The sequence below is a fragment of the Hyalella azteca genome, unplaced genomic scaffold (genome assembly GCF_000764305.2).
Source record: "Hyalella azteca isolate HAZT.00-mixed unplaced genomic scaffold, Hazt_2.0.2 contig4415, whole genome shotgun sequence".
Taxonomy (NCBI): Eukaryota; Metazoa; Arthropoda; class Malacostraca; order Amphipoda; family Hyalellidae; genus Hyalella; species Hyalella azteca.
The window spans coordinates 85,754-109,043 of NW_025934632.1; the positions used below are offsets into that span (position 1 = coordinate 85,754).

The 23,290-nt window shown below is 36.5% G+C and overlaps 1 protein-coding gene across 1 annotated transcript; it reads left to right on the plus strand.

Moving 5' to 3' along the window:
- Nucleotides 1-8,445: 8,445 nt before the first annotated feature.
- Nucleotides 8,446-17,187, plus strand: LOC108680134 (suppressor protein SRP40). Its single transcript, XM_018168906.2, has 2 exons — nucleotides 8,446-8,502; nucleotides 14,818-17,187. Exons 1-2 carry the CDS (start codon nucleotides 8,488-8,490, stop codon nucleotides 16,630-16,632), a joined length of 1,830 nt encoding a protein of 609 aa, XP_018024395.1. The 5' UTR covers nucleotides 8,446-8,487; the 3' UTR covers nucleotides 16,633-17,187.
- The last annotated feature ends 6,103 nt before the right edge of the window (nucleotides 17,188-23,290 follow it).

Consider the following 23,290-nt stretch of genomic DNA (forward strand, 5'->3'; position numbering starts at 1 on the left):
GTCTGGTACTCAACACCGGCACCATCACACTCAACCCAAGTCTGGTACTCAACACCGGCACCATCACACTCAACCCAAGTCTGGTACTCTACACCGGCACCATCACACTCAACCCAAGTCTGGTACTCAACACCGGCACCATCACACTCAACCCAAGTCTGGTACTCAACACCGGCACCATCACACTCAACCCAAGTCTGGTACTCAACACCGGCACCATGACACTCAACCCAAGTCTGGTACTCAACCCAAGGCTGGTACTCAACCCAAGACTGGTACTCAACATCGGGACCATCACACTCAACCCAAGTCTGGTACTCAACCCAAGGCTGGTACTCAACCCAAGACTGGTACTCAACACCGGCTCCATCACACTCAACCCAAGTCTGGTACTCAACACCGGCACCATGACACTCAACCCAAGTCAGGTACTCAACACCGGCACCATCACACTCAACCCAAGTCTGGTACTCAACACCGGCACCATGACACTCAACCCAAGTCTGGTACTCAACACCCGCAAAAGGTAATTTTCGTTGGTTGTTAAACTTTCTGATAATAAATTAATATATTCTCTATTGATTAATTCTGCGATACAAAATACAAAAAATGATGGACCTTTTGTTTCAACCACTCAAGGTTTATTAGAAAATTTTTAAACAAATCGTTTATTATCTTAGTTTCCTTAAGTTTTTAGTTTTAATTTACCTGAAATTTGTTTTGCAGAAATGAATTCGAAAAATCGCTACCAATCTGTAAGAGCCAGCAATCACATAAATGACCTCTGTTACTTAAAATGAAAATTGTAACATAAGTGCTCGATAAAATTGTGATTCTAACTTAATGATTATAAAAATTCTGATTCTAACATTCTGAATAACATAAATGCTCGACAAAATTCCAATTCTGATAACAATAATATAACAATAATAAATAAGAACATCCGAATAGTTTCTCGAGGAGAAATTTCATTTGTTGAAGCCTGTTCACTGTTTCAAATTTCATTTCGGAAATCTTCACGAACCACGTTCAACGACGTATCTTGAATTGTATTCCTTTCTATCCACTTCACTATTAAACAAATTGCCTTATATAACAGCATTCACTAATCCATCAAACACGTCTAAAAAACTATATTCATCTAATGTTTAAAACTCTCATAATTTTTCGTAAAATTGTATTTTTTCATGAGCCACTTTCAAAGGTCTTCAACAATAAATTGCACTAAAAAAATTCAATTCATTTGCGAATTTCTGTTCTTAATAAACACTTCACGCACCGCACATAATTTGTAGACACGCCGAGACAAATTTCTGATATGGTCAGCACAAAGGAAAGGTGCCTCTCAGGTGTGCAGTACAAAGCACAGGTCTTCACGGCTGAGTGATCTCAATGCGGTGACTATGAAAGGGAGAGAGTATATGAGGAGCTGGACCATCACACAAATAAAGACAGGTACTCAACACCGGCACCATCACACTCAACCCAAGACAGGTACTCAACACCGGCACCCTCACACTCAACCTAAGACAGGTACTCAACACCTGCACCATCACACTCAACCTAAGACAGGTACTCAACCCAAGACTGGTACTCAACACCGGCACCATCGCTATCACCATTAGAAATTCTCCTTGAAAATTTTTAACTCAAATCCGCCCCTGAAATTGAGCGAAATGCTCTACAAAGATTATACTCAATCAATTTTTTTAAGAATTCGTTGACTTGAATACAATGGAGACTCATGGATCATTCACGGCAGGCATAGAGGACGAATCTAAATTTAGCGATCGAGAGTGGCCGCAGCGACATGGGTTAAGAAATTGCTCCAAAAATGCGTTAGCAAGCGCGTTTTTACTTAAGTCTAAAGGTTACTTTCATATCTAATACAAAAAGTTACCTATGGGCAACTATGCAGATTTTGATTTTAGTATAAATAAATTCTTTCGTTAGGATATATAATGTGTTAAAGGGAAACGACGTAAACCGCCTGATCTTCGTTTAAATGTTGATAGTAATAAAAAAGTTAACGACTATATTATATGTTTAGCGTAATAAAATCACTTGGCTGCTCAAGTCACCAATTTACCAGGAATTTAAAAGTAAAGAAATAGCCAAAAAGTTCACCATTTCTTATAACGTTTTCGCTTATAAGAAATGTTGAACTTTTTGGCTATTTTCTTTACTTATAAATTCATGTTTAGCGTATGATTATTCTTTCATTTTCTTATATGATTTACTTACCCAATAAAAAATCATTTCTGCCAAACGATATTCAGTTTCCTCTTATTGGAGGGAAATATCATTGAATATTGGAGGGAAAATATTATAATATTTTCCTATCAATTTTCTGATTGGTTTATCTTTGTTTCATTTTTCATTATTTAGGTGCTTCTTGTATTAATTATTTAACCCTCTTTCAAATGACAGTAAATATCATTATCCAGTCTTTAGGTCCGAATAGAATTGACGACGGTTTATGCATCCGAAAACATAAGTTTGATAAAATGGCCATTTTAAAGCCATAAATAACAGTTTTGGGTATGGAAGAGTAATTAGGGAAGGGTATTTATTCATATAAAATAATAGTTATTACAAGGCTACTTATCAGTTCCAGTCCGAACTGAAATTGAGCATCGTTACCTTAACATAAATATCAATTTCTAGGAATAAGTGGAAGTTATTGCAGGAATGTCCTTTCACTCAATGGGTTTGCTCACTATTTTCATGTTACAATCACTATTAGCGTGTCTAGAGGGCGGCCATGACTAAAACTCGGCACAGCAACGGCCACTGCTTTAATTTAGTTCAAACTAAGCCTATCCATCAAGAATCTAATAGTATAGTATAGTATCTTCGGCATTGAAGAATAGGCCTGGATGGGTCTGTCACCGATGATTTTGAACATAAGCAACGACTAATAACAACGACTGATAGCAAAGAATATAGACAAAAAATTTATCATTACTTTATAAGAGAAAACCTTTTCTCTTATAAGGAAATGATGATTTTTAGTTTCTAGCTTTCATATTTTTGCTAAATTTGATATTTTTTTAACAATCGAGTGATATTAACACTTTGACTCCGATTGCTTTATCTTGTACCATTATTTCATTTTTTGTACTGTTTTTAAACAGGGTCGCCAGACGGTCATTTTTTCCGGACAAATTGCGTGATTTAGTTTTTCTCGATTGCTTTGGCCGGCTAAAATTTATGATGGGGCACTGCCTAATTAAAAGGATTTTTTATAGCGGAACCTACAAATAAACTAGTATATATTGAGTTATCAGCCTTTATTGGCCTTTTTAGCTCTCGGATTAGGCCGATTTTAAGCAACCGGAATTATGTACCACTACGTCCTGGAGAAATACATTTTGTGGTACGCATATGTACCACTTCGCAGTCAACGTGTTAAGTCTATGAATCGGCCATAATTCATTTCTCATAGCTAAGTTCATAGAGCACATGGACACGTTTTTTGTGCCGACACAAGGTGTCGATGTGAAATGTCGTTCATGGTCGCATCTATAGAGCCTCAATGATTCATCAATTCACTTTGAATGTTTTCAATCTGAGTATAAAGTTCCAGTTGTGTGGAAGAGAAAAGCCTGGTGACACAATGAGTGTCTCTCTAATACATTTCGGAATTCAATTCAGGATGCTATTGCACTACTGCTCGTTTTAAGCGTTAATTCTATCGTCTAACCAAATCCCTGCACTTAAAACCTTTTAGAATTTGAAAAGTAAAATCTTACGAATTATGTATTCATGCGAAGTGCAGTGGCCATTTTAGATTTTTAAAATTATTTGCTAGAGCATCAAGGTTAATTGGAAATGAACTGATGCTTCTTCTATCACTAATTTTCATAGAGACCTTGCTGGTCCTTTTATGATTCTTCATCAGAAATTTCCCTGCAAAAACAAATGAATGACAGTAAAAAATAACTTTTTATTTCAGCCACTCTCACTCAGTACCAATTTCAGCAATAATCCTATGCCATCTTAAGCGAAACGCATCATTTCCGGATTTGAAGGTCAGATTTTATTACTAATTTAATGAGGGATAAGTAGGCTCTTAAATCCTATATATGGTTAAATAATTTCCATAAAACAATCAAGTATCTCATAAATTACCTCCAGCGATCCATCAGTAAAGCTGTGTTCAGTCAGGCGGCTCATCTAATCCTCAAATTATTTGAAACATAAAAATAAAACAGAGCCATTGCATGCACGTTTTTTATTATGTAGCTGAATTAGGTTGAGTATTTTAATTTCTTCATCGATCTCCCAATAATAATAAAAAATTGGGAAAATTGGGGACAAAGAGTTCAATTTAATCAACTTGCTCGTTCATTCAATCAGAGCGTTGGAAAAATTCCGGACAAAATTTAATAAATTGAATAAAAATAAATCATATTTAATCTGCAGAACTATCATACGAAACATTGATTAAAACGCCAATATGATGAATACGACACATTTATACGGAAAACTGTAGCAAATGATTAATTTAGTTTAAATTTGCTTCATTGTATTCTAAATGTCTGATGTTCAAGAGATATCATGTAAAGATTCTCCAACTATGTCCCAATTATAGCGACTTGGTCTCACTGACGTATTTATAATAATTAATATCCCTGAGCAGAATGCTGACAAAAATATCAAGATTTATGGTAAATGTCACTGGATCTTCGTTGAAAGTTGGATCCAGTTCATCTGGTGAGGGTTCGTGCTTGTCGAACATCAGTAATTTCTTCTTATTCAAACATAGAAGTTTCGACATCAGAATAAGAGGTCAAGTCTTCTAAGAAATCAGCTTGGGGACGGTCATGGTTTCGCAAAGTTCATGTAAAACATGCTTAGCGCGCGTTATTATGTAGATTGATGTTCTATTGCTACCTAATTGATATTCGTTTAGGTTTTGTTTTAATTTCCATAGTTTTAATAATTTAATTTGTTTTAATTTCCATATATTTCCTTAAAATATGATTTTATTCATTTTTAGTTTATCGAACTGATGATGGAGCTGGACTTCGAAACGTTTTCAGCATCGATATAGTGAATTTGCTTGGTGTTTTGTTTGCTTTTAAATTCCTTGTGACATTGGTTTTAAAATAGTAATTGTAAATGTTACGTATATTCGGTTTGTGAATGATTTGCATCCACACTTTTCGTTCCGTTTCCTTTATAAAATCGGCGTCCGTAAACATAAGAATATACAAAGTAAAAAATGGTTACATGAAATTTGTATTGCACATAAGGTATGACCGAGAAGTAAAATAATTTATTTCGAACATATTACACGATAAAAATCTAGAATACATAGCCAGCACGATGTTCAGAATTAAAATACAAGTACCAAACATTTCCTTCTATTCACTCTAGGGCCAACACCGAAATTTAAACTCTTAGATGTTTATTAAACTGAACACAAGTAAAGTGACTGTCACGCATGCTTCTACGGTCAAAATATACAATAAAAGTACACTTGAGAACCAGGAATTTGACAGTAACTTTTGACTACGTAATGTTGAAACTGGCACATTTTAATTTTTTTCAGCATAATAAAGAAGTTAAATTTTAGAGAACTCGTCCAACTCGATATATAATGAAAAATTTTATTCGAACAAAAGCAGAAACAGCACAAAAAGTGTTTTGAATTTAAAATTCATTTCCACATCACCAAATCAACACCCAAGTTTGAAACGCAAAGCTCATCAAGGATGAAAATCGCATCTGGAATTGCGTGTTTGAGTGCTGCACGATTACACACTACATTGTGCGCAGAGGTGGGCAGTAGCACGCTACATGTAGCGGTAGCGGCGCTACATTGAAGCCACTGTAGCGATAGCGGTAGCGCCCATTTCAAAGTAGCGCTGCCCAGCTTTGATTGTGCGTATCATTTCCACTGCAAAAATGCAGTGACAAAAGGACTAGATACTGCAAGTCTATCAGAGCTCGACCGATGCACCGTGCAGGGCGGCGTCAGTTTTTCTCGATGTTTTTAGGAGAGTTCATGTGTAGGGGGCGCCGCCCCCCACCCAATAGAGGTTGCCCCCTTCATGGGGAGTTGTGCAAGGTCCCCCTCACCCCCGTCACAGATAACGAATAATTGATACCACCCATGGCGGGTGAACCCATAGTCCAATGAATTTCGATAATTATCGCAAGTTTAATGATGATTTCGAAATTTGTATTTGAAAAAAGATCTGGAAGAAGTAAGAAAACAGCGTTGTTGCTGACGTAGTTGTATTCTGTAGTTGCACTACTAGGCAGGGTGAGAAAACCGTAAAACAAAATCTTATTGCAAATAAAAAAATTAAAAATCATTATTAATAATAACCAAAAAGTCGATACAGCTGTAAATTGTTGAATTTCTGATAGATTAGTTTTAAATTAGTTGATATATAGAATAATTTATAAATTTTTCAAAGCAGTGTTCAGCTCACGAATAAGTAAATAAAAAATCATTATAAAGCTGCGAGGTTCTGAACACAAGGTAACATAAACTGGATTGACCACTCAGCTGTCATTAGGTCATCAGCTATAGCGCTCAAGCTCGTAAGTCTTGAGCCGAAGCACTTTCTCCTTCAGTTTGTTGCTAGTGTATAAGTGATGGAACTTTCGACCATACACAAATAACGTTTCATGTGATGCGTATTACATTATGTACCTGGGCTTATGATAACGAAGGATAAATTATATAAAAAGCTTGTTAAATTTCATATGATTTTCTGACCACTTATCCTCGCATATAAGATCTTAGATGAGATAAGGAAGTTTGGAAGAAAATTCAAATTTGGTGGCGTTGTGAAATATTTCTTTGGCAGTTGTTCCAACTGCAAAGCTTGGTTTATTCAACAGCCGAAAACTTGGATGAATCCTATTCAGTATATTGAACTGAAGTAGATATATAATCAAATGAAGTAGATATATAATATTATAACCATTATACAAGATATATTATCCCGCCATTGAAGCCATGCAAACTTTCATGCCAGCTGGGAGGAAGATAATAACTAAATTAATCGGTAAGACTTTTCACGAGCCATTCACTTCATTAATTAATTGGTAAGACTTTTCTCATGCCTTTTGCTTGATTAAATAATTGGTAAGATTTTTCAAGTGTCATTCTCTTCATTAATTAATTGGTAAGACTTTTTAAATGTCATTCACTTCACTCACTAATTGGTAAAATTTTTCTCGTGTCATTCACTTCATTAATTAATTGGTAAGACTTTTCTCATGCCTTTCGCTTGATTAAATAATTGGTAAGATTTTTTAAGTGTCATTCACTTCGTTATTAATTAGTATGACTTTTCACATGCCATTCACTTCTTTTATAAATTCAATTAATTTCAAATAATCCACCTACCATTCACATCACTGATTGAGTGGCATGGTTCTAGTGTCCCATTCATATCAATAATTAATTGGGTATGGCAATGAACAAACAATTCCTCTCACAAATTGAGACAGGCAATAAAAACATCAGAATCACTAATTCAAATCGTCTTTAATTGCCCTTAAAGACGATGAATAACTTCAGACGTCACATGTAGGCAAGTCTTCTTTTTTATTACACGTTAATTCAGTTTTCATCTTTGAAGTGCGTAGTCTTATGATTTCACAAATAAAAAAATTAAATCAAGGCAATATTTTGCCACTAGAGGTATTGCGTATACTTTATTGAGAGTTGGTTGCATTGGTTGCTAGAAAAAAAGGCTCACAGTAGAAATACGTATACCTACAATATATAAGTACTATGTGATAACTATATATTAACAACCCCAGGCTCGAGACAATCAAGCGCACATAGAAATGCAGGAATATATATAAAATTGATAACATACAAAAAACTTCTTTTCCGATTAGAAATTTGTTATCATTTCATATATCCATCAAAAGCCCTGCCTATTACCCGGCGTCTAGACGATAATATTTGCCAAGTCACCGGCGAATATTTTCAGCACACTTCCTCCTCCGAGAAAGTTGCACGTAACGGCCACGTCTTCCCTGAGTTTCACTGTCAAGTTCAGCAGAGCTGTTGTGCCTTGCTTGCTTAAATCAGACATTGAATTAATAATATGTTGATATTAATGTAGTATCAGCTGTGCAAAAATTAATATCGAATGTCAAAGTTTACACGTTTAACAGTTATGCACAGATATGTTAAGTAAAGATTCCAACACTAAATGAGAACCCGTTGTAAAATTTCTGAATGAAAAAAGTCTTAAGGAAAAGAGATGGGAAGCCAAATTTCCAAGTAAGGCTAATTTTCATCTCAAATTACAATACGAAACTGTACACAAAACATAACATGCCAGACACCTGGAAAAAATTCCTAGCGCAGCATTTTTCTGTGTCGAAGAGAACGCAGGCAGACACGTGAGGTACCCGCATGACGTCATAGGTCAGCGCCGCTGGCCGCGCGTATATCTGCGCTGCCCCGGCCCTGGCTTGCTCATTCTGCTCGGCAGCGCAAAAATGATCAGAGTGTCGGTGAGTGAAGCGTTCTACAAGTGAATTGTGATGACGTATGTGATGTATTGGTGACGACAGGGTCATAATTTTATATCGATCATGAATGTGTTATTTCCAGGTATAGTGGAACTTTTTAGTGAATACAATTTATCATTCGTTTACCAAGAATTTTAAAGCGAAGAAAACGCTAATAAATTTGGCATATCTTCATACAGAACGTTAACAATATAGGGGATTAGTTTTTTTAGTATTTTGATTTAGCTGTAGTTCAAGCAGACGCCATATTAATTATATATTGTAATTAGGTTTCATAGATTTACAAATAAGCATGTCTAGCTCCAAATCTATACGTAACAGACGGACTTATCCCATACCTTGTGACTTATTAAGCTTTCGTTCACTCTCATCAATGAATCTCACTATTGTATAATGATCTAAAGTCTTAATTTTTTCTTCGTGTAATTAACTGCAATTTTTACGATATTTTCACTAAGAACATGATTATGTGCTTGTAGTCAATTACGTTGATTAAAAACTAACTCTCACCGGGTATTTATTTGTATATTAACTGAACTCAATTTAAACGCTACGTTATTTAACGATACACGAATAATATCCAACAACTCGGCATACTCGGTGCAATTAATAAAAATATCGCTGTTGCAAAGTGAATACAACTTCTCAAACTATTCGGAATAAATGAGTTTCCTGCACGATTTAATATGGAATAAATCTTCCTTGTTATTGACGAAGCTCACGAAAACTTAGGCTTATTCACTTCAACGTTCTAGATACATACAGTTGAATCTGTATAGGCTTAGTCACTTATTCCAAAATTCCTCCCAAGATTCTATCTAAGAATCTGCCTGAGATTCCTGCTAAGATTCCATTCAATCCCCTACCTATGACTGCACTTAAGATTCCATCCAAGAACCTATCTATAACTGCACTAAAGATTCCATCCAAGAACCTACATGAGATTCTACCCAATATTCAATCCGCGAATCTACCTAAGATTTCACCCAATATTCAATCCGCGAATCTACCTAAGATTTCACCCGAGATTCCATTGAAGAACCTACCTCAGATTCAAACCTAGAGAAAGAAAAGCCCAGAGTGAATTGCGGTTCTCGAGCACATGTTAGGTGAAAGTATTTCAGTTTTTGTGAGTTTTCAGCCACATTGCACAGGTCCCAACTACCTAGCCCTTGTGGTGGTCACCTCATTTTACCTCATTAATTCGATTATGTACCCAAAAACCTAACATTTTAGCATATGCACCATATATTGAAAGGCGTAGTAATATTTTAGCCTTATCTGTTTCATGGTTACTTCTTAACTATGGTGTAACGATGAGATAACAAACAAGAGCAAAATACAGTTCCCATCGTAATGTTGTTGGTGGTAAATTTAATATTGATATTATAATACATATCAAATAATGACAAAGCCCACTTCTCGCATAATACTGCTGATGGTGGTGACTCTGGAATTGCACACATACTGCAAATTCTCATAACTCCAGTTTCGAATATGCTTATTGTTTCATTATTGTTTTAGCGAATTGACATCACAAACAAACGTGTTCCGCCAATATATCTCACGAAATAAAACTTCCGTAAATTACTATCATTACCCGCTTGAGTACCAATTTAATACGGAATTTTTTGGTGAATACTTTTGTTACCTATCTTTGGGGAAAGCTTAAGTTGAAGGAATTATTCTGTAGTTCGAACACCAGTTATAAATTATACCCAATTATAAATAATTACGAGCATATATCAAAAATTATAATAATTTTGAAAATAATGAAAATAAGAGTATTAATAATAGTATTAATAATAACAATTATTATAATAATCATGTTAATATTGAAATAACAATAATTAAAGGTAATTCAAGCCAAAAATTAGCACATGAAAATCTATATTGCTCCACACACTCCTTCTGCAGTTTGTTGTGGCAGTTATATTGTGTGCAAATGTAAAACAATTCATACCAAAAAGCTTTACTTAAGTTATAACGTGAAAGAGCCATTTCCTATCCCAATTAAATTATATTTAGATAGATGGGAGGCATTTCAAGGAATTTAACTCACATGGAACCATTTCTGAATGTGACATTTGAAGAATGACATTTAAAAGGACAGCGAGAGATTCAACGAAATATATTACAAAACACCGTCCATAAGATCAATAGAGCGACTATCGATATCATCACATATAATTTCCTAAGTGTCATACAGAGGCTAGCCACATTTAACGATATTATCTAGTGTGAGACCTTGACCGGGGCACAAAAACCACTGATAAAAACATAACAAGATTAGAAATATTTCGGCACGTAGACGACCGGTAAACATGTCATGCATGGGGTGTGTAAAATAGAACAAGTTCGGTTCACTCTACTAACCTTAATCTCGTGTCAAGACCACAAGCTTCTCATGTTGTGTGATCCGAAAATACTTTATACGGGAATTATTTAAACTTATTCATTGTAATAATATTTGTTATTTTTTTTAATAATTATTTTATAATTAATTTATAACATTTTTATTTATAATACTTTTATAATATAATAATAATATTTTATTAATATCTTTTAAATACTTAATAATTATTTAAATTTATTAACAGCGGAAGCTAATATTAAGTAATTACCGATGAGATAATAATCGAAGTTTACATAAGCAACGGATGCGTTAACATCTGTCAATAACTCAACTCTATTATTTTACCAAGTTAGTTGCAAAAATGTTTAAAATTATTTTTTTTTAGACTTCAAGCAAAATTTATTCACCTCCACTGTTATAAGTAAAGGTTACAATTCACAAACACGGTTGTAAATAGCGCTAACATTTTGCAGCCACTGTTATAAATAACGGTTACAATTCACAGCCATGGTTATAAATAAAACCAATATAACGTCAAGGGTATAAAATAATTGCTTTCTAAATCCTAACATCACACTCGTGCAACATAATAGATGATCACGCATCACATTTATGTAACTAAATCGATTATTGAACATCACACTCGTGCAACATAATAGATGACAATGCAATTTCATCACTGAAAACTGTTGACTACGGCACTGTTATTGCCTATTACTATAGGCACTGCTCGCACGATTAATGTTCTGAACAAAATTATTTCACAAACAATTTTTTGGCAGATTTCGAAAGTTCTTCCTTATTTTTAATTCTCAAACGGAACGGAATTAATTTCATGCTTCCATCGAGTCAATTTTAAAGAGTGGTAGCAAATTTCGGGCAGTGGTGACTCAAGTGGGAAAGCGTGAGCAGGTATTAAGATGCTATTTATTTAACTAATGAATTTCTTTTATTTAACTAATGAATTTAAAAATGTTTTGAAATGTAAAAAGGGTGATTTTATATCAGAATACTCTTTTTGAAACTCAAACGCTAGATTTGTCGCTATACCCGAATTGTCTAACCATAGCAAAAACGATGCCTTTAACATAAATAAACCCAGCTCTTCGATCATATTTCCGGCATCTTTGCATATCTTCAATCAAAGTAACTTTCAACTGATGGACCAACGCCCTCGATTACTTCTTAATTAGCTTACTCAGCTTTCAAGAATGCGCAGCACTTTATCCCCTTCTAGAAGCATTCTAAACAGAAAAATTTCTAGTTCCGCTATAAAGAAAAAAAACACTTTTACTATCACCTGGACCACTGAGGCGCACACAGATCCTCGATCTCGAGCGAGTCAAGAAAAAATAACTGCGTGTTGTGATCTCATCGCCCGTCACCGAATTATTATTATCATTCATCTTGATAAGTTACTTATAGAGACTATAACGTTATTGCTTGATACTGTAACTTCATTACATGAGACTTTAGCGTTATTGCAATAGATGACAACGTTACTGAATGACAATGTAATGTTATTGCTTGGGACTGTACTGTTATTGACTGAGAATTTAACGTTATTGCTTGAGACTGTATTGTTGTTGCTTGAGACTGTATTGTTGTTGCTTGAGACTGTATTGTTGTTGCATGAGACTGTTACGTTATTGCATGAGACTGTAACTGTGATTCAGCCTCACAACCCTGAAATATCTATTTTCTGGAAGGCGTAATGGCTGAAACAATATATTTTTTCCTCGTGCTGGTTACATAAATATATGGATGAATTATCGCATATTTGCAATATAATTTTGATTAAATTTTGTAGTAATTGCGTTAAAATACATCGCACTCACGCAAAATGTCTGTAATGTGTATTTTAGACTATCAGGTTGAACCGGCAAGCTAAGAAGATGTGCCAGATAAATTAAGAGCTGTTAACCTGCGGTTCTCGGGTTAATTCGGTTAGCAGGTTAGCTCGAAATGACAGTTTAACCCGTTGCATTATGTGAGTTTATTGGGTCAAATATACCATATCGCCTAATCTTGACATCACTTAATACTTTCAGCTAGCTGAGGTTTTAATCCTGCAATTCACTGCTCCAATTTTACTGTTCACAACCACCAGGCTCCCTTATCGTCGATTTTTACCGAAACCAATACAGCTAGTTGCGATCAAACCCGCAACTCAATGCTCCACTCATGATACCCTGAACTTTAACCACTCGACAACCTTGCCCAAATATTTAAATTAAGGGATTTAAGACGAACCAAAATGCATAAAAAATATTCAAATCCCATCAAATCTCAAGTTTTTACCCCTGGCCGTGATAAAAAATTACTCCAAATTTGACCTTTGGTTGAAGAGATTGGTTAACCCCGCGACGTTGAGTCGCCGTGGTTCGCGACCCAATAACATTAACCTGGAGCAACAAAACAAACTCGATTATCGATGTGGAAGCTCCTAATTTGGTCATAAACATTTGGCACCGCTCGCTATACATTTGAAAAAAAATCTCGATTAGAGTGGGTCTACAGAAACTACAAAAACTACATGGTTAAATCTACAAAAACCAGACATGTTTGAGCATAAGGTTCTACCCATTTCTCTTTCAAAACTCTACATTCAAGGTTTAACACATTAGGTAAGCATATATTATTAATTTGATATTTCTACCATTATGTGGTACTCAAGTATATTGTGAATAATATGTATTGAGACAAGCATATAGTCAAATCATTAATTTTTAAGCTAAATCATCAGAATCTCTCATTTTAATCACTGGAAGAATATCGTCAAAAATAATAGAAGCTTTTCAAAAGTACAAGTATTAGTGAAGCTTAGCAGTTTTCGGTTAGAGAAGCAAGCAAAAATTACAATAAATTTTGTTTATTTGGTCAATAATATTTACATTTAAAGCATAAGACTTCTTTATCAAAGCCTTCATACAAATTAGTGAATTGAAAGTCAGAAGTTCATTAAAATTTGCCTTTTGCCCAAGTTTAATTTTCACGTGTAAGCACACGAATTCTAGGCCGTTCATAAGGCAATGGTGTCACTAAATCGAGGAAATATCACTAATTTTAAAAAGAAAACAATTTATCCATCAATCTGTAGCAGGTGACACGACTGGTAATTCTCACCTTCGTATGTCGTCGTCAAATTTGCATTTGAATCGTATCACCAACGACAGCCTTGGAATTTTCTTACAATGACCTCTGTTTTTACACGTAAACCTACAGCCGTCGCTACACTTCTTAAGATCAATTTAATGTTGTTCTGGATCACCTCATGCATGTCACCAAATGTCAACATGATCGCAGTGCGATAACTTTCGCGTGCCGACGAGTTTTTCATTTACGTCTTACGTCTGCAGGAAATTAATCATCTAAGTAGTCGTTTTTTAAAAAAGGTGAATGCACATTCATGTCAATTATGCAGAATTAAAAAAATATTTAAAACATATATCACCCCATGGAAACTCGCACTTCTTCAAAAATGGAACGACTTTAATTTTTGGTTAACTATGAGGGATGCCTTCCTCGTCAATGCGCATATCTTACTTAAAAGTGCAACATGATTCAGGGCTCCATTCTTCTTCACACATCAACTTTGTAGATGATCCCTCAAGGGTTGAGTTTTCGTGACGTGATCAGTTGGCAGTCGAACGCGACCACTAAACGAATCAATACAATCACTGACTTAAAACATAACTATTACATGAATTTGACACAGTATCGTAACCATACCGTAATATTTTTAAATGGAACAACAAAAAAGTGATTACCCTTTACTTGAGCCGTTTTGGTGAATGTTTTTCCAGTAGGTTTCAACTGTTTAGGTGAATAAATTTAGGATTTTAGCTTTTTTCAAATAATGATATCGTTTACACAACTTTAATAAACATGAGAGTCCAATGAAGTTCTATTGTGCACGACCTGACCTCTAATTTTTCCAGGCTTTGTTGTTGGTGTTGGTGGCAGCGGCGTGGGGTGACAGCAGGGAGGGTTCATACCGCGCACCCTGCCAGGAGGGAGAGGTACGGTGGATAGATGGATCTTGCACCGCGCCTGTGGTCAACAAGAGGTACTACATGTACCAATCTCCCCATCACAAGCGACCCAAGACACACATTCGAATCTTCGACAACCCCAACCGTGACTACAACTACGTGTTTGTAAGATCCCCGGAAGTGCGATTCAGAGAACAAGTAATTGTTGGTCCTCCAAAACAACAAAGTTTGATTTACCTGCTGGCACGAGGAAACCAAGTCGTTCCCAGAGAGGTTGTGCAGTTGCCTGCACAAAACGAAAGGCCTGAGGTCTATTACATCAACTACAATGATCCTCAGGAAGATTTGGAGTTGCCTGGAGGCATCAACTTACAGACAGCACTTGCACAGGAAAGTATTGTAGGCGAGTTTGTAGGTGGCAATGGTGGCCGATACGGAACCGATTCTTCGTTGTTTGCTCGCGTTGAAGATATTCAGCAGATCCAGGGGCCTGAAACTGTGTCCATTGATGTACACAGTGATACGACCGCCACGGGAATTGGGGCCGCTGATTCTTCTGGCCTGGACTCATATCGGCAACCAGCCGAAGCAGTTGGTAAGTCATTGGACAGCGTTGCTTCTGGAACATCGACAGACGAGTCGGATGCTGAAGCCACGTCTGGTGGATTATCTTCGTCAGCCTCGTCAGATGCATCACTTGATTCCGACGATGATGCATCTGAAGCGTCCGCATCATCTCATGGTGCTGATAGCGAATCGTCTGCCTCCTCATCGTCTGCCGCTGCAACATTTTTAGGAGATCTTCGGAGTACTGGTTCAGTGAAGTCAAGCTCAAATAACGTAGAAACAGCTGCCACCGACAGCCAATCATCAGCAGCTAGCAGTTTCACTGCCTCCTCCTCTTCATCTTCAGTAGCCGCTGATTCAGAATCATCAGTTGATACTGATAGCGAATCATCTGCCTCCTCATCTTCTGCCACAGCAACATTTTTAGGAGAGCTTCGGAGTGCTGGTTCAGTGAAGTCAAGCTCAAATAACGTAGAAACAGCTGCCACCGACAGCCAATCATCAGCAGGTAGCAGTTTCACTGCCTCATCCTCTTCATCTTCAGTAGCCGCTGATTCAGAATCATCAGTTGACGGATTTACTCAAGACTCATTCGCGTCAGTCAGCGGCGATGCACAGAGTTCAACAAGCAGCGTGGGTGGAGGTATCGCCGTTAGCTTGGATGGCGCAGGTTCTGCGGCTCTAGGAACGTCGTCTTTGAGTTCATCCGCCGTCAGCAGCTCTGGAGGAGTAATCGACATCGGAGCTCCGGTGTTGGGCAGCGATACGCTTGAAGTCGTTCAAGTGAACACTGTAGATGACGCGACTGACGCACAGCATTTCGGCTCGGCTGGCGTAGTGTCAGATCCTCTCACTGATTTCATAACGTCCATCGGCAGCGATGCGTCTGCGGCAAGTTCATCTGCCGGGGCCTCTCAGTCCATCGCTGAGAACATCGAGAGCTTGAGCCTTGGCAAGAGTTTCACTGAGGAGGAAAATTCGGAGTCCACTCAAGAAGGCTCCTCGGTATCCCAGTCGTCGTCAGGAGGCGAAGACTCGAGCTCTGCTGCGGGCCTTTCATCTTCGGACGTCCACAGCGGCAGTCCCGATGACTCCCAGGACGATTCCGTTAGCACGCAAGACGGTCCCGCTCTCGGCGCCGATGTCATCGTCAAGCATGTCCCCAAAAGAGTTTCAAAGTTTGGTTCCAATTAGATTAAAAATTTAACGCTTGAACTGACATTCCAACACTCTATAATGAAACGCTGGAATAACCCAGGAATAGGCTTCTTGTGCTCTACAACAATAATGTCGACTTCAACTTTTTGCATACATTTCAGTTTGCAGTAATTGTTGCTTTAGTCGGCTTGCGAAGCATATAGCGCGTCTCTTGCCAGAACAGAATGTCATAGATATTTAAACATTATTCTTCCCAACATGTTTCTTCCTCAAACGCTTCTACTGTGTCCAACAAGTAGCTTTTTTTGGCTAGCCGTAGTAGTATTTAATTTAATTTTATTACATTAGAGATATCGAAGATCATTATTATTTAAGACATTAACCACAACATAAAAATTACATCAGCCAACATACTGCTTTCAGAAGAACAAATATTATTTATTCATAGACCAATTTTCCTTGAACACACGGAAAACAACAAAGATCACTGTTACCAATTTCCTAATTCAGGACATTGAAACATGAAATAATGCAGCTTCAAAGACTTTGAAAATAAATCGCTGGATTTACGAATTATGTTTCTCATTTACCCACGTGTGTTGCTGTTTATGTTGCGCTATAGGAAATCATGTGCCTCGGTTTGGCTACAAATTTGATCAGTTCGAGCGTCCAGAAAGAGCGCCGTTTTTGAGTGAAGAGGTGCTGAATCAAAATTTTATTATTATTTGAATTATAAACGTGAGATTATTTATTTGAATTTAAAAAACTTGCATTATATTAAATCCATGAATATAATGGTTTGAATTATAAAGTCTTTATCTGATCAAACTCTTTTGTCATAACATTGCTTCGACTGTTAACAACGTTATATTACTCACATAATATAATGAACCTATACAATAGTCACAGGTGTAAGCTTCCACGAATTATTCTTGACTAACGTTGGTATCCAACGAATTAGTTCGAGTCCAGGTACCAATGAGAGACCGCCCATGACAAAGTGAGACAATAGCATTAACAATTTTGGGCAGGCGAGGCGAAATAAATGCTGATAAATTTATCTTCTAACAATTGGATTGTTCATTAGTGCCGCGTTGGCAGGTTCTGTCCTTCTTGGTAGCGAATGGCAATTGGCTTTTGGCTTTGAGTATTGTTGTTTTCGATCTGATTTAAAATTTATTACATATAAGGACGGGACTCTAATGTGGATTTGCAGGTACTTGTACGTAAACGTGAAATTTATCTCATATGACATTTAAAGCCATACTAAAGTTCGTCGTAGTTAAAACACTAAACGGCAATCTCTGTAATAATTATTATTAACGAGGTAACTATTGAATTAAACAATTGGCTTCAAGGACCAGATGGATGGCGCGCGGCAACTCTTGTAAATCAAATCGTCGCCACATTATCTTGTGCTAGGCAGTGAAAATTTTTGAGAAGTAAATAATAACAAATGAAATGCTGCTCATGGCTCCATAAATGCTCTATAGTACATAAGGCAAGGCCTAAACGCACCGCATGTGGCCCGACTATGATAATCTCATTAACTGCCGCACTAATATTATGTTTACCTTAACGCTTGACTTTCATTGTTCATAATTTTTTTATTCAACTCGGCACAAAATTTTCATTGTGTTTTTACGAGACTTCAAATCACGGACAGAAGAATTCAAAGTTTAAAACGAGTATTGGCCTATTCCTGAGTCATTTATCAAGCTTTTTAGCGAATTTTCCCATTTATGAAAAAATGCACTATTGTGCTCGCCATTTCCGTCTGTCCGTCTGTCTGTCCGTCCGTCCGTCCGTCCGTGACTTTATGTTTTTGTCGACGAGAAAATGCGCTCTCTGTCACTCACTGCAGTGAGTACTGAGTTATATTTTTTAAGCCTATGCCTTAATTTTATTTGTACCAAGGTATATTGTTATCCTTCATTGATTCGATTTCGTTTCATTTACACGCATGATTAAAAAAATAATTTTTTAGCACTGAAATCTTTACTTCTCAGTGTTAATAAAAATTACTGTACACTGCACAGTAATTCAGTGTTAATGACCTTTCCGTGTTAATAAAAATGAAATGAAATAATGAAAAAATTAATTAAATTAAATAAAATCAATTGTTAATTTATTCATCAATTAAAGCATGACTTACCCATTTCAAAGGTCTTTCATATGCATACAATGGAAGATCGTTCCAAATAATGTTTTAGTCCCACGGTTAATATATTGTATATAATGTAAAAATGGCAATACGTTTTCACGCTACCCTAATAAATAATGTCTTTACTCATTTAATGTTCCATGTTGATTGTACATAGTTTATAAAATTATTTTTCCAGCGGATGATCATTCAGTTTCAGTAATTTATATTTCCTCGTCGAGTTGACTTTTATTGGTGCACCAGTCGCATGTAAACAAATTCACTAAGGCTTTCGTGCGGTTTTCAGGAGCTGCACTAATCGTATTTATGACGTCCTTCTCAACACCTTAAAGAGTGAACTTTAATTGTCAAGTGGTTCTGGTATCGTTAGCGCTTAACAGTCGCATCCGGTATCGTCTGCACTGTACAGTGTACCGTCATATGCACTATCGTCTGTACTGTACTGTTTACAGTCAGATACAGTATCGTCTGCACTGTACAGTGTACCGTCATACGCACTATCGTCTGTACTGTACTGTGTACAGTCAGATACAGTATCGTCTGCACTGTACAGTGTACCGTCATACGCACTATCGTCTGTACTGTACTGTGTACAGTCAGATACAGTATCGTCTGCACTGTACAGTGTACCGTCATACGCACTATCGTCTGTACTGTACTGTGTACAGTCAGATACAGTATCGTCTGCACTGTACAGTGTACCGTCATACGCACTATCGTCTGTACTGTACTGTGTACAGTCAGATACAGTATCGTCTGCACTGTACAGTGTACCGTCATACGCACTATCGTCTGTACTGTACTGTGTACAGTCAGATACAGTATCGTCTGCACTGTACAGTGTACCGTCATACGCACTATCGTCTGTACTGTACTGTGTACAGTCAGATACAGTATCGTCTGCACTGTACAGTGTACCGTCATACGCACTATCGTCTGTACTGTACTGTGTACAGTCAGATACAGTATCGTCTGCACTGTACAGTGTACCGTCATACGCACTATCGTCTGTACTGTACTGTGTACAGTCAGATACAGTATCGTCTGCACTGTACAGTGTACCGTCATACGCACTATCGTCTGTACTGTACTGTGTACAGTCAGATACAGTATCGTCTGCACTGTACAGTGTACCNTGTTCCTGAAGTGCGTTGTTCCTGAAGTGCGTTGTTCCTGAAGTGCATTGTTCCTGAAGTGCATTGTTACTCGATGGGTGGATAGAATTAAGAGAATATTCATCAATATTGGAACATATATATAAAAAGTTTGCATTATAATCAATTACTTCACTATTAAGCAATCAATCATTTGACAGATCATCTGCACAACGTGGGAAATGATCTCTTTGAGACTTATTAGCGAATTTCAGTCGAAAAATTCAGACTGTCCAATGGAGAATTTTTCGATATAAATTTTTCCATGCAGAAGAGGGGTCATTATTAATTTTTTGCTTGATTTTTAACACAGAATCGTGAGAATTGTCTGGCGCTTGAAAACTAAGGGCATAAGGATATGTTAGGGTATAATCACATTTTTTGTGATTGACAGACTCTCATCCTTGAACGTAGGAAATGCAAAATTAGCTGGAAGACGATATTCTACCCATTCAGCACAATAGTTAAATAGTCATTGGAATTTTTTCCTAATTTCAATCTATTATCTTATAACCTATTTTGAAGATCATGGCTCGCTGCAATATAGTCAATAAATATCGTCATTAATATTACAATACATGTCTCTGTTAACAATTAATGGCTCATGAAGTATCGAAACTAATCAATTTCTGCTACTCTAATTCAACTTTTAATTCAGCGAAAACTAAAAGCAGTTGTTGGCAGCATCTTGTAACGCTGGACAGCAATTAAGGCGCCTCCAGTCATACGCTTTTACCAGCACCAAAAGCAAATAATAGAACTGATGTCTTACTGGAACTGAAATCTGTAATCAAATTGAGGTAATTTCAATAGGCATATTGGGCAATAGGCCTATAGAGGCAATAAACCTCCAGCTAAAAGATCTAACATTAAAACAAAGCAATAAAGATATGAAAATTATCTAGCAATTTAGATACCATGGCACGATAAAAAAAACATTTGTGTTCAAAGTTGGAGTCTTAATTTTGCTGCAGTCTGTTATTAAACTAAAAATATATCAATTATTCACAGCGTTCCTGTGTTTGGCACGTGTCTGTGGTGCTGGAGACACGTGGCTGACCACGTGGCTGCGCACGTGGTCAGGCATGCGGTCAGCGTCTTAATCTCAGTTCTGTGTACGTAAGCTGATATTTGGAACACAGTTTGCTTATTCAAAATCAAATACTTGTCCGGGTATTAATATTATTTAAATAAAATTTATTATATATTTCAATCTGTTGTTTTATCTTCATTTCCTCAGCCTCAGCACGCTGCGGTCCTAGTATCAGATCATGTTGATGCCATTGAAAAATGGAGATATTTTCGAAACATTTTACATTGAATCAGCCATTTAGTAATTAATTAATGTTTCTCAGCGAAACAGATAGATCAGTTATATAGAAATCTTAAGTTCGTTGTGTGCGCTAGTTCCAAGTTTATCGTAACATGAAATTTATTTTTAGGCAACAATACATTTAATGGGTTCATACTAAATATATTCTAACTAATCGTTGAAATGTTATGTTATGATTTTGAAACTTTGAAAAAACTTCAATTAAGGTATCATGACTCGCAAGAAAGGGATTGATTCTATAAGCTAGTCTTACTGAAAGCTAAATTCCTGCAGTGTGTTATTCTTTTAAAACCTAGAGACATCTTCCAATGTATCTTGACTTTTGAGAAAGTGAGAGCGGAAGTGGAATGAAGTAGCACACTCGTGCCTATAGATCGCCTACCTGCTCGGCCATGCCGAGCTGATAGGATCAGAAGTTTGCCCTATAGACATTTGATTTCAGAGAAAATTTAAATTTTGTTAACACAAACTAGTAATACAAGTGCTTGGGTTGTAGAAAAAAATGAAAACTGGCGATTTTTCTAACATAAATTCAATGAAATTATTTAATAAGACAAATAAATTTTTAGAACATAATTTTTTCAAGAAAAAATAATCAGTTTGGAGCATATTCGGTTAAAATTAGATAATCAAGAAAAATAGCAATTATGAATTTATCGAAATTTTTATTCACAGTACAAACTGTTTGCTCTAAATGATTACAAAGCCAGAAAGGCTTTAAAATGAAACTAGTTATTCCATGTATTAATTTTAATAAATTCGATTTTTTAATGCATAATTAACGCCAGTGTCAGTGCTTATAGTGGAGTATTTATCAGAAGATATTTTCTTTTAGTACAAATGAATCAGCAGAAGCTACTGACTTTTATTAAACATTGAGTTAATTCAAGTGTGAGTCGAGAGTTCAACATTCATTCAATTGATAGACTCGTGATCAAGTCTCCCCTGGGCCGCTACTTTATGCTTACTACGAACGTATAAATCGAATGATGAAACGCCTCCGTAGGTCCGACATCTGAAAAAAATCTAAACAAAGACAAGCAACTCAGATAATTTACGAAATAACTTAAAAACTGTTGATTATAAATTTGCTTTCCGAGAAAAACAACGATCTCAGAAGTTTTCGCTCATCTTGCTGTCATAGAATTAAAATAACCTATTTCAGTGGATTAAGTTTTAGAAAAAATTCAAATCCGTTCGATCACAATTCATCGAACAATGTTCGTATTCGTAACAAAATCATCACAAATAAAATATATTCAAGTAATCGCACTTGTTTCAATTGACTATACAGACCCAGCCTCGTTTGTTCGAGTACATGTGGATCGAAAATTTCAGTTTCAAAATACCACAAGTTACAGGACTAATCTGGCTACATCTTGTTTACAACGTCTTTATCTGAAAAACTGACCATATATCAGACAAATTTATTGATTATCTCTTGAGACTCTTGGGTCAGGTACAAACGCCTACTGTAAAAAAAAAACTGGCCAGTCCAACAACGTGACACAAAAAGGCACCGCCCCTATGAGGAGTTAGCAGACCCAGGTCTTTGTTTTAGGCCGTTTCCAAAATTTTGAATTTTGACTCTGCCAGGCTGGATCACTCATTCCAGCCATAGGCGTGTACTCGTCAGGTTGTGTTTCTGTTCGGTCAACAGTAAATCTCTTGAACATTTGAGGTTTTCGAATACATTTCCAGCGAAATTTGAGGTGTTTGTGAAAGTGTGGTTGAAAAGAACACTGAAAGGAAATCGCCTAATCTCCTAGTGACTCAATATAGAAACCAGCGCTAATCGTACTTTTGACGTTTTAGTTGCGTATAATTTGCGCGATATCACTAACATCATAAATGGAACCCATACCGCCGATAACATCTATGTTGATTCCAATCCTTAGTGCCATCGAAAACGCGTTGACTCCTTCGAACTCGGCCCATACTTGGACACGATTCAAACCATCAAAGGTTTTTCTCAAATATTCGCAGGAATAACACTAACCTTGCTGAGCGCGGACTTAATCACACATTCAATGTTAGGAATCA